This window comes from Eleutherodactylus coqui, chromosome 10, assembly GCF_035609145.1.
Source record: "Eleutherodactylus coqui strain aEleCoq1 chromosome 10, aEleCoq1.hap1, whole genome shotgun sequence".
Lineage (NCBI taxonomy): Eukaryota > Metazoa > Chordata > Amphibia > Anura > Eleutherodactylidae > Eleutherodactylus > Eleutherodactylus coqui.
Window position 1 is genome coordinate 24,064,993 of NC_089846.1, and position 12,224 is coordinate 24,077,216.

At 46.2% G+C, this 12,224-nt stretch overlaps 1 protein-coding gene across 1 annotated transcript in view; it reads left to right on the top strand.

The window, feature by feature from the left end:
- The window catches only part of COL27A1 (collagen type XXVII alpha 1 chain), a 280,568-nt gene that overhangs the window by 247,854 nt on the left and 20,490 nt on the right, over positions 1–12,224 (top strand). Inside the window, exons 49-52 of the mRNA XM_066580587.1 lie at positions 7,706–7,813; positions 9,746–9,799; positions 10,100–10,162; positions 12,134–12,187. Coding sequence (XP_066436684.1) covers positions 7,706–7,813; positions 9,746–9,799; positions 10,100–10,162; positions 12,134–12,187 — 279 coding nt within the window. The remainder of the gene's footprint in view (positions 1–7,705; positions 7,814–9,745; positions 9,800–10,099; positions 10,163–12,133; positions 12,188–12,224) is intronic.

The following is a 12,224-nucleotide window of genomic DNA, read 5'->3' on the forward strand; positions in this document are numbered from 1 at the left end:
ACCCACCAGTGCAGCTCCAGTGGGTCTCATCGGTCTTACCCACCAGTGCAGCTCCAGTGGGTCTCACCGGTCTTACCCACCAGTCCAGCTCCAGTGGGTCTCACCGGTCTTACCCACTAGTCCAGCTCCAGTGGGTCTTACCGGTCTTACCCATCAGTGCAGCTCCAGTGGGTCTCACCGGTCTTACCCACTAGTGCAGCTCCAGTGGGTCTCATCGGTCTTACCCACCAGTGCAGCTCCAGTGGGTCTCACCGGTCTTACCCACCAGTCCAGCTCCAGTGGGTCTCACCGGTCTTACCCACCAGTCCAGCTCCAGTGGGTCTCACCGGTCTTACCCACCAGTCCAGCTCCAGTGGGTCTCACCGGTCTTACCCACCAGTGCAGCTCCAGTGGGTCTCACCGGTCTTACCCACCAGTGCAGCTCCAGTGGGTCTCACCGGTCTTACCCACCAGTGCAGCTCCAGTGGGTCTCACCGGTCTTACCCACCAGTGCAGCTCCAGTGGGTCTCACCGGTCTTACCCACCAGTGCAGCTCCAGTGGGTCTCACCGGTCTTACCCACCAGTGCAGCTCCAGTGGGTCTCACCGGTCTTACCCACCAGTGCAGCTCCAGTGGGTCTCACCGGTCTTGCCCACCAGTGCAGCTCCAGTGGGTCTCACCGGTCTTGCCCACCAGTGCAGCTCCAGTGGGTCTCACCGGTCTTGCCCACCAGTGCAGCTCCAGTGGGTCTCACCGGTCTTGCCCACCAGTGCAGCTCCAGTGGGTCTCACCGGTCTTGCCCACCAGTCCAGCTCCAGTGGGTCTCACCGGTCTTGCCCACCAGTCCAGCTCCAGTGGGTCTCACCGGTCTTGCCCACCAGTCCAGCTCCAGTGGGTCTCACCGGTCTTGCCCACCAGTCCAGCTCCAGTGGGTCTCACCGGTCTTGCCCACCAGTCCAGCTCCAGTGGGTCTCACCGATCTTGCCCACCAGTCCAGCTCCAGTGGGTCTCACCGATCTTACCCACCAGTCCAGCTCCAGTGGGTCTCACCGATCTTACCCACCAGTCCAGCTCCAGTGGGTCTCACCGATCTTACCCACCAGTCCAGCTCCAGTGGGTCTCACCGATCTTACCCACCAGTCCAGCTCCAGTGGGTCTCACCTGTCTTGCCCACCAGTGCAGCTCCAGTGGGTCTCACTGGTCTTGGTTTACTTAGCTGCGATGATTGCATGCCATACATACACGTCTGCGGCAACCAGTCATTGGATGTAGTGGTTTTGTGCCCTACTTGGTAGCGTCACCGCTGAGTGATTGGCTGCAGCCGGTCACATGTATGTACAATGCGTCATTGCTCCGGGGAATCGGCGCTGGATGTGCAGGTGAGTAACGGCCGTTGGTTTATTTTATCCAATTTCCTGCAGACACTTTCATTTATTACACTTACGGAATAACATGACATGAATATCACTTTAAATCAAACAATTACTGTAAAAATAATGGCCAAATCTGTCTTACCGGTGCCAGCAAGACTGGAATGCACTTCTATGTAAGCAGGACGCAGTTTCCAAGATCAATCCCATTGCAAAACATTTAATGTTCTCAAATGGCTAAGAAAACCCAACTGCCTTCTTGTTAAATAGTGCGACTCTTGTCCGAGGGTTGTCTGATAGTGAAGTGAAAGAGGATGAGCTGTAATACCAGAAACAACCTTGTTCCCTAATCCTGTACAATCCTCTTTAGGGTTCCTAAAGGGAAGGGAAGGGGGGATTCCCATGCCCTGAGAAACTTGGTATTTTTAACAGATGTTAAGTGTGACACCGGCCTTTAAGGGGTTATCCCAAGATATGAACCTATTCCCTAGGTAGTAGATAAGTGTCTGGACGATCAGCGGGGATCTAACTGCTGGGACCCCGCTGATCACAAGAACGGGAAGAATGAAGTGCTGGTCGAGCATGCATGCTGACGCTCCATTCATACGGAGGCACCATTCTTGTGATTAGTGGGAGTCCCAGTGGTTGGACCCCACCGATCAGACAGACACTTCTCTACTGTCCTTCAGCTAGTGTATAAGTTCATATCTTGGGCTATAACCCCCTTTAAGACACTGTCCAAATATTGCATGATCTTCAATATGAGTCCAGCAAGAAAACTGAAGGGAAATGGGGCATCAAGTAGAGGCTGAAAGTAAGCAGAAGCTCCTATGATTTGGGTAAAATAAATGACCGAGCTTAAAAGAGGTTGTCCGGGACTATTTTTTTTTTGAGGGGGGACCCTGAGCCACCAGCGGGAGGAGTATGAGCTTTTTGTTATGCTGTGGCCAATGGGGAGCTGTTAATAGACAAAACTTTTATCTGGGACAGCCCTTTAACACCCTCTCCCCCCACATCCTCATCAAATCAGTTTATTTGTCCGAACCTGTTGATAACTACAGAACCGGATGCCTCTCCAATGTGTACGGGGGCGGCTCAGCTTTCCCCTGACAGATGATGTCGGAGAAGTTGATTTTCAACACTCGATCCCTTTGCTTCCTGAGAGGTAAGCCACCTCCAGAGCTGTCTGCTGACAGCTTACCTCCCTAAGCAAATGTTAAGCCGCGCCAAACATTCATAAGTGTGGGGCAGCCGGGAAATAGCTGTCAGATGAACTATTTTTTGTCCCACAGTTGTTGGCGTTTGGGCAGCTTTGGTTTAATGGTGCAGAATCCAGCTGACCATTGTTACCTAAAGGGCCATTGAGGGATACTGTGGGGCCCCGCCATTGTACCTTACAGGGTAAATGACTGAACACTGTGGGTGTGGATGTACTAAAGGAACCGTGTGCAGTAATTGGCGGCCCACACGTGGTTGTTAGTGGTGGGTTTCTTTAGCCTCTTCTTATAGTATCCGTACAACATTTGAGGACCACAAGAGATCTGGGAACTGTCAGTTTGTGCATACCAGCAATCTATCATGTGGCTCACACAATGGACCTGTCCATATAGCGTCCCCGGAGCCCGTCCTTTTACGAGGCGTTTATTGCCGTTGTGCTGTCAGGTCGAAGTGTCGTCTTACTGGGCCCATGTCATATCTGCGCTCAGACACCTCACACTATACGCTTATGTCGTCTTCAGTCCCGATGAGCAGAGCCAAAGCTCCAATATTATGTCTGTCCTGCTCATCCAGGTGGAACAAATCTGACTCATCTTAAAGTCGAAAGCAGTCATTATTAACTCCTCCGGGTTTCATTCTGTACTTTGCCCAGTCCTCGCAGGTCACGTGACCCGCACAGCGCCAGATCTTCATTTGATTCATCTGAATCCTGTGTTATTACAGTATGCCAAAAGAATCTCAACTGGATGACTCCTTCAGAACGTGTCTTATTATCTGCTGCCCTCTACTGGTGAAGATTGATAAGAGATTGCCTCTCAGCACAGATGCTATAGTGCTCGGTCAGTGTATGGTTGGGATACGGGTTACCCCCTTGCAGAAGGAATAAACCTTTCCCATCTTGTATTGCTGCACACTCAGCAGATGTCTCCATGAGTTGTGCGGCTGTCCCCGTGGGATCCTTCTGGCTGGAGGTGTATGGACAGCTGCGCAGGGCCGGCCGCAGATGAATGCTTGCACATCTTTCATTCCACTCTTCTCACTTAGTTCATTTGTATTTTTCAAATTTTGCATTTTGGATGAAGGTCCCTCAATATATATATGGGGGGAGGGGGTCCTCGGTGGTCTTCTCTCCTGTTCTAAGCTTGTTTTGTACACTGTTACATTGTTTTCGGCTCATCTAGATTGTCCGTGTTGCTTACGCATTCTTAAAGGGAATGTCATCAGAAAATGACCACTTATATAATAAATCAAGTTTTTATAGTTAACCAATTTTTTTAAGGGAATATATCACCTATATTTTTTTGCACAAATTAAAACCAGATATTGACAGATTTTCATTTTTCTCATCTGATTTTTTTTTTTTAGTTCTGTTGGTGACTATGGGGCGGCCATCTGGTCCGAGTTGCGGTTAACAGGCATTTAGAGACATGCTTTACAGCAGAACTCACAGGCTACATAAACACAACAGACCGGAGGGGACTCATTGACCTCTACGGGAAAGTGTTGTAAGCGTTCTCTGTGACCTGTGCACGGAGGGGGAGGAGGTGGACTGTGACCACCACCTATTGTGAAGGGTGGATTCTCTGTTTTATATTATATATCGGGTGTTACTACTCATTGTAATCTTGCTTGTGATAATAATGAGATGAATGCTGAGAAGTGTCAGACGATTATTAGACTTAGGGCCCTTTTACACGGAACGATTCATTCTGATTCTTGCCGGATCACGAGAAACTGAATGATGATCATTCAGTGCAAACAATTAGTTTGTTTATTGTTCAGTTTCTCCAGGCATAAAAATCAAGCGACGATCGGCCGGTACAAACGGGCAATAGTTCATCTGTGATCGTCTGCTTGCTTAGTGTGAATGGAGGCGGGTGGACGGAAGCGATCTCCACCTCCATTCATGAGCAATCACAGGCGGAGCAGTTATGATTGGGGCTAGTATTGGTAGCCTAAGCATCTGACAATCGTCCGATGTAGAAGGACCCGTAGGGCCGGTTCACATCGTGGTGGAGGTTGCGTTCAGAATCTCCGGCGCTGAATGCCGTTAAAAAACAGGATGAGATAACTTAATGCTCCGCTATCTGATAATGGTGGAAATCGAACAGAGCCCATTATAGTCAGTGGGGTTCATGTAAATCCGCAGTATGTCCGTGAACTGCAGCGGATTCCACCTGTTCAAATGAGGGGGTAAATTCTGCACCAATTGGTGTGGATTCTAACATGGATTTTGCGCTGCGGACACTCCTGTGTGGACAAACCCTCAAGGGGAGCGTGGGAGACACTATATAGCTTTGTGCATTATTATTGGGCTGGTTCAATAATAATTCCCATGTTTGGCCTCATTTGAGGTTGTTTCCACCCATCATATCAGTTATGATATAAGACTGTCTATATCGCCTTCTGTGTCACCATCAGGGCCGTAAACGTGAGCAATGAAACGTTCTGTTTCTAATCCCTGCCCTGCTTTCCTTGATGAGTTCATGTAGTGGAGCAGTCACGTATTACACTGATCTGATATGTACTAAGTCCACATAGAGTCACTGCTGCTCCTTTTTTTAGTGACTAAGTATGATGAGGATGATAGTTCAGCAGTAAATTGAAGTAAGTAATACTGGTTTCAAGCCGCTTGACTGAGACAACAAGCAAAACCTGCACGTGCTAAGGCTCATTTAGACCCAACGATTCTTGCTCAAAATTCGCTCAAAGCCGTCTTTTAAGCGATAACCATTGGGTCTAAATGCACGGACATTGTGCAGTTTTCGTGCACGAGTCATTCCTCACTCAATGCTAGTTTTCTAGAATTGAGCGATGAACTCTTATCAGCGGTGCAGGCTGTTATCACAGTTAGGAGCGCTGATCAGATTCTTTAAGTTCATGTCCCGCTGGTAGTTCACAGCGGGACGTGAGATGTAATCGCAGAGAAAAATACAACTGTTTGCTTATGCAGAACAGCTGTATTGTTCGCTGAGTGGTGGTGGTGTCCCGCTCCACCTGCATAGTTCTTAAGTAGCTACTTGGCTACTATAGACTATGCAAAGATGATCGCTCAGAACTGTCATTTGGGCGATTATTGAGCGATCATCTGTCAGTATAAATTAGGTCTTGTATATTTGAACGGGTGAAATAAAAAGGTGAAAATCTGCAACATACATTGAATTAGGGACCTTTCACACGGGATGGTGTTATGCAGCCAAATCCGCAGCTGTGAAATTCCACACCAACATCCACAGATCTTACTATGGATGTTGCAAGCAGGTTTTAAGCCTTTTTTGATAATGCCACAAATCTGCCTGTAGCTTTTGGTGTGGCGTTTCCCGCAGCTTGCGGTGTGTCGTGCGGCCTATTACATTCCGTATGAAAGGTCCCCTGCATTGGATATTAATTTCCATGACAGGTGGAGGAGATTGTTTCACATCTGCAAATGGAAATTGCAGTGCAGATTGTGTGGAATAAATCTGGAAAATGACAGAAACCTTCAGGCATGAGTCTTGTCCATCATGTAACGGAGCCTTCCCAACTTGCGTGACTCAATAGAAAAAACAGAATTGCAGATGCGAACTGCGCTATTGCGAAGTCCCCTCACTGCTTCTATAAATGCTGTGGAAAATCTATAGTGAACTTGTCCTGATCTACTACATAAGATGAAATGTCGGCTCCTGACTTCATGGGATGTTTAATTAACGCTGCTCTGTTTGCACTGATTGCCCACACGTTCCTGTTGTATAGCAGGCATAGGCGTTTACTGTCCCCGTAGCGTTCTGTGGCATACGTCTAACTAGCTGCCCGCTACACTATTCAGCACTGTAGGAACAAAAAAGAATACATCACAAAGTTCATGTATGATGTTCCTCGAAATGGTCTGTAGGGGGAGCGCCACTCAGAAAGTTTACTCCCTGATTAAAGTTCAGTCTGGGTGAAAAGCGAGCCAGTGGTCACCAGCTGCCGATGTTATCACTTCTCAACCTTTTGACTTGAATCTTCTAAGTTGTCGTTTGTTTTTCCTGGGGGAGAATCCCTCCATCGGGCCCACGTGAGGCTCCTGATAACATCGCCGCCGCCGTCTCTTCACATGTAGAGGAGGAGGTTAGAAAAAAGAAAGGGACAGGTGAGGAATTTGCAGATAGCAGCCAATCAGATACCAGCTCTTAGGTCTCGGAGGGTCTTCGGAAAATAAAAGCTGCAACCTTATGAGTATCTATGGAGAACTATGATCAAAGTTATTGGTAGTTAGAGACATTTTGGGTCATTTTTAGTCTTGGAGGAATTGGCCATTGTGTTGTATTCTCCGTAGAGGTGTATGGGTGACATGTTCAGCCGGCTGGGTCACACAGGGATAGCAGACATGTAGACAGCACAACAGATCCCCTTGTGTGTTCTGCAGCCCCTTCCTGCGGTCATATGACGAGCCGAGGCTAATTATAAGTGTCACGTCCTGCACAGGTAATGGGTTTCCTCTCATTCATACGTGACAGAGTGCATGAAACACACGGTCCCTGATGTCTGCGGTCACGGGAAGCTCACAGTATTTGTAGCATCTTCTACCATTTAGAAGAAGAGGTGTCTGCACTGGCCACAATGGCTTAATATGCAGAAAATAAGTGTATTACAGCAAAGTGGATGACACTATGAAATGTTATCCCCATGCCGTGTAAAGAAATTGACGGATAGAAGGGGAATGCAGCGTTCCTCAGCAAATTGCTTTACAAAGCATTGCCTAATTCACATAATCTGTGCGTTACTGAACCGGTGATTGCAGCATCGGTTCAGGATGGGCACGACCTTCCCAGGGGGGCGGGCTGCCGGATGGGCTAATTGTTTGCCCAGGCTGGATCTTACATTACTATGGGGCAGATCTCTAGCGGAGAATCTGCAGCAGCAAAACCTGCACCAAATGGGGGGGGGGGGGGGGGTGTAAATTATTTTTTTGCGGTTTATCAGTTTATGGTGCTGGAATGTCCCAGATTTCACCCATCACATAGCACGGGGTCAGGCATTATTACTTGTGACGACTATCCGATGCCTCATTGTGGGTTTTCACTGTATATTTCTATATGGTATGTTTTCTCCATCATAAGCCCACTCTTTGACACAAGTGAAACCATTCTAAAAATACGATTTATGGTTCTTTCTAGGGAGAAAGAGGATTACCCGGTCAGGTGGGGGTTCCTGGTAAACGTGGCATGGAAGGCGGCATGGGACTTCCTGGAGCCAGAGGAGACCCGGGGTCAAAAGGCCAGCCAGTAAGTAATGCCCAGCTGATGAGCTGCGGGTACAATGGAGCAGTTTGTTAAACTGTGCCGTCTGTCTATTGCTGAGCGCTTGTGCTGTTATCTGCAGTATTCATACTTGTGTGGCGTTTTGTCATGAGTATTGATGCATTTGTAGAATTACAGTAAAATGCACTATTTACATTTTTACAAAAACTGGCAAAAATTACACAAAAAGCCATATGTTAAATCACAATACGATATGTTGGATTTTTTTTTTTTTGCATGAACCCCCCACCCCCCCAACTCTCATAGGCTGCTATGAAGACTGCATAACATGCTGCATTATGTAACCCAATGTTATGCAATGTCTCATTGCAATAAATAAAGGGTGAGCTCAATGGCAGAAAAATCTGGCACATCTGACCTGCCACGTATGTGAAAATCCCCAGCGTGTCTTTATATCTGCGCAGATTTTTTTATAGCATGCAAATTCACAACAATTCTGGCAAGTGTGACATCTCAGAGTTAGACTACCCATAGACATTAGCTAGTCGTTCATCCAACACTCGTTTGTCTGACAGCCATCTCTCCTGACCCACCATACACAAGTATGTTCAGCCACCTCTGACACCCGACCGAAATCCAGCTGCCCAATTCTTATTGCCTTTTGGCATCTGCGTCGGGGAAAGCGGGGGGGGGGGGGGGCCCCCAAACACAATAGATGGCTAAAGATTTTATTAAGGCCCATTTACACTAAAAGATGATCTCTCAAAATTTGAGTGACAGTTTTGAGCGATCACTTTGCATAAACTCTTAAGTAGCTAATTAGCTACTTAAGAATTCATTAGCGTGTAAATGAAGGCTCCTGCTGTATGCAGATGACAGCAGGAGTGCTGTTATCTGCAAACAGCTGCTTCGTTCTCGAAGCTATCAGCGGTATCCCGCTGAGAACTCCGAGCAGGATAGCAGCTGAGAGAATACTATCAGCGGTATCCCTCTGAGAACTTAGCGTGCGGTGCTGATAAGGCTCATCGCTGACTTCAGGATGGCTGAAGTCAGAGATGAACGAATAGTGCACGATGGGCAGGAGTTTAGACACATCGATTATCACTCAAGAGATGGCTTTTGAGCAAATTTTGAGCGATAATCATTGTGTCTAAATGGGCCTATAGTCAGGTTTGGCTAATATACATCTAATTGTATGGCCAACTGTAGACTCTCGTCTCACAGCTAATGGTGGTTCTGCCAGCACTATTCAATAATTAGCGTCTGAAGTTTAATTGACCCAACAGTCGTGGAAACATCAAGGCATTTGCATCCCTTTTTCTGACTACCTGATGCACAGTGTTCATTGGTCTAAGCCACTACATGCTGCACCGATTGGCCAGTGCTGCTCATATAATGTCATAGACTACTGATGCACATGTGCAACAACTCGTCAGAGAATCTGTTTGGTCATCTTGGTTTGTCCAGCACCGGAGGGTTGCTTTTAGGGTTAGCGCTACGCACATCCATTCATCCAAGTATTGGGCCACATTGACGTTCTCACCAACCAAAAATTTTTGTCTTCATTTAAAAGCCACGGTCTGACATTGCCAAGAACCGTTAAGGGTAAAACCACACAATGCAACTGGACGCACACAGCCAAACCCACCCGCTGTGGCCAATGGTGGCACTATTTGCTGCCAGTCTTTGCCCACCGCGGTTTGGCCAAATGGTTTCAGCCGCAGACTGCGATTTCAGCTTAATCCAGACCAAATCGGCTCACCTTTGTGAACAGACTTAATTCTGCTTTAACCATGTAATACATTGCCAGTGCAGTAAATACAAGGCAGCTGATGGGTATAATAATATACAAAGTTTTACCTAAAATGTCAGAGCTCAGAAGTTTCCCAGTTCTTTATCATGTGTAGATTTGCTATAGACCTCCTATATATAATACTTTCCAATTCTTCGTCTTAGGGGGACTCTGGGGAGGCTGGATTTCCTGGCATAGCCGGACTGTTTGGACCAAAGGTACCCCATTCTGTTGTGTTGCTGCCAATGCTTATGAAAGTGTGAAAACCTCTGTGATGCTCATAGACGCCACTACATAACTGTGCTATAGAAATGAATCCCATTCATTCTAATGGGGGAGAAGTAAACCAGCAAGTTTCCAGGCGGGAGGACATTGTGGTCTGGTGTGTGGCCGCTACGTGCGCTGGTGACTGTGGGTTTAGATTGGCCGATCGTATAGTAATGGGCAGCCCTAGATTATGTGGCTACTGGACATCATGTAACGGGTACTGGAACCAATTACTGTACTCATCTCTGCAGGGACCTCCTGGTGACGTTGGCTTTAAGGGCATTCAAGGACCTAAAGGACCTCCTGGTCTAATGGTGAGTTGTATGGTATGTAGGGCTCCTGAGCTGAACCAGGTCATTGTGTGCTGCCGCCTTCCAGCGTAGTCGTTATCACACATCTTACAACCATTTCCTACAATTGTATTCATATATAGAAATGTTAATATTGTTTTTCTTAAGAACTTGCCTGACACGTTGTTGTTACTCTGCCGCGTCTCTGTGTAGAGGCGAAGGACAGGCGGCATCATTGACTGGAAACGTGTACCATAAACCCTTCAATGATTACCACTTTATTACTGTGAACCTTTGTAGACACTAAAAGTCGTTGGAGTAAAGAAAACCCAGGTGATCCGGCAGATAGAGGGGCTCAGGCTTGGTTCACTAGCCATATCTTTCAGTGAAAATCGGACGCGTTTTTCAGTGATTTTCCTGCTATTTGATACCTGTCCAATACATTTTTCTGTCTAAAAACACACAACTTGCAGATTTATTAGCTTTTTTCCCACGCATGAAAAGAAAAAAAAATGTTTTAAGTTATTCTAATAGTAAAATGTTAGAAAAATGCATCACACTCGGATGCAAATGGCGTAGTGAGTGCGATGCTTTTTTTAAATTTCACGCACCTATAGGAAATAATGGAAAACTCTTGAATTATCCCCAAAGAAAAATCACCCTTGTGTATAAACCCATTGTAATAATTGGGTTATTTTCCCATGCCAGTTCCATCCATATCACAATCAGACAAGATTTGCGTGTAAATGTCTCCCATGTGAATACAGCCCCGTGCACACAGTCTGGTGCGGCACCGTCAGATGCTGTGTGTGCAGATATTACTTCCAGGGAAGAAACCTCCAAACCGTTGAATTTGTACAGAATCCAATAACAAAAACCTTCTGTATGAAACCAGAGCTGTACGGAGTAAGTTCAGCCTCACGCACCTGCTTGGCAGCCCCATGGCTGTAAAATGGCTGCGTGTAAAGGCTAAGCACGGACACCGTCTACCACGGAGTAATGAAAACATGAACGGGGATTTCAACAGAATTTCATGTCCCTCTATGCAGGAAAAAAGTATCTAGTACTATAAAATACATATTGCTGGCCGTTTGCATAAGGGCTCATTCACACAAGCATATGTTTGGCTTGTGTGCTGTCTGACTCTACAACCTAAGGCCCATTTACACGTAATGATTATCGCTCCAAATTCATTCAAACTACCGAACTTGAGCGATACTTGTTACACTTTTCGTTTGAACGATAATTTTAAGGTGAACTGAAAATCCATTGTTCAGCTACTGGAGATTGAGCAGTTTGCATTTATCTCCAGTAGACCGCATGCTGTGTTCTCCATGGGAGCCAGCAGATTACATTGTATTCTGCCTGCAGCCCCAATGAGAACAGTGCAGCTGTTTGCAGAGCCCAGTGTGTGATAAGTCACATGCCCAGCTGTGCAAACAGCTCCCGCAGGCTCATTTACATGCAAATGAAGATGATAAAGTGTTAATGGCAATTACTTGCCATTAATACTTTATGCCAATAGATTGAAAGATTAGTTCAGTCGTTTGAAAGATTATCTTTGCGTGTAAATAAGCCTTAACATGGATCACATTTAAAAAAAATTGCAGCATTCACTATTCTGATGCAGTTTGCAGACTAGACATGCCTATTCAAGTCAATGGGGTAACAAGAAAAAAATGGACAGCACATGGACACATTCTTATTTCATGTGTCCACAGATGTAGACATTTCAGGGTTTTTTTTCCAGCAGGTGTAAAAAAAATGGCTGACATATACAAGTAAGAAATGGACACATGGACCATATATGAAACTCAACTCTGATTTAAAAAAAAAAAAAAGGACAATTCTTGATGATCATCATCAAGAAATCCAGTTTCAGTGTAGCCCCGACCTAAAGTCTCCATACATTTATGTATCTACTGTTCAACCATAGGTTTGAACAACGTGAGTCTCACATCCCAAACTGACATTTATGTTGTTGTTTTCCCCCAGGGTAATGTGGGCGTCGTTGGACCAGTGGGCATTGTCGGGCCTCCTGGAACCTCAGTAAGTTGATTTTTGGATGTGGTTTAGCATTCCTGTT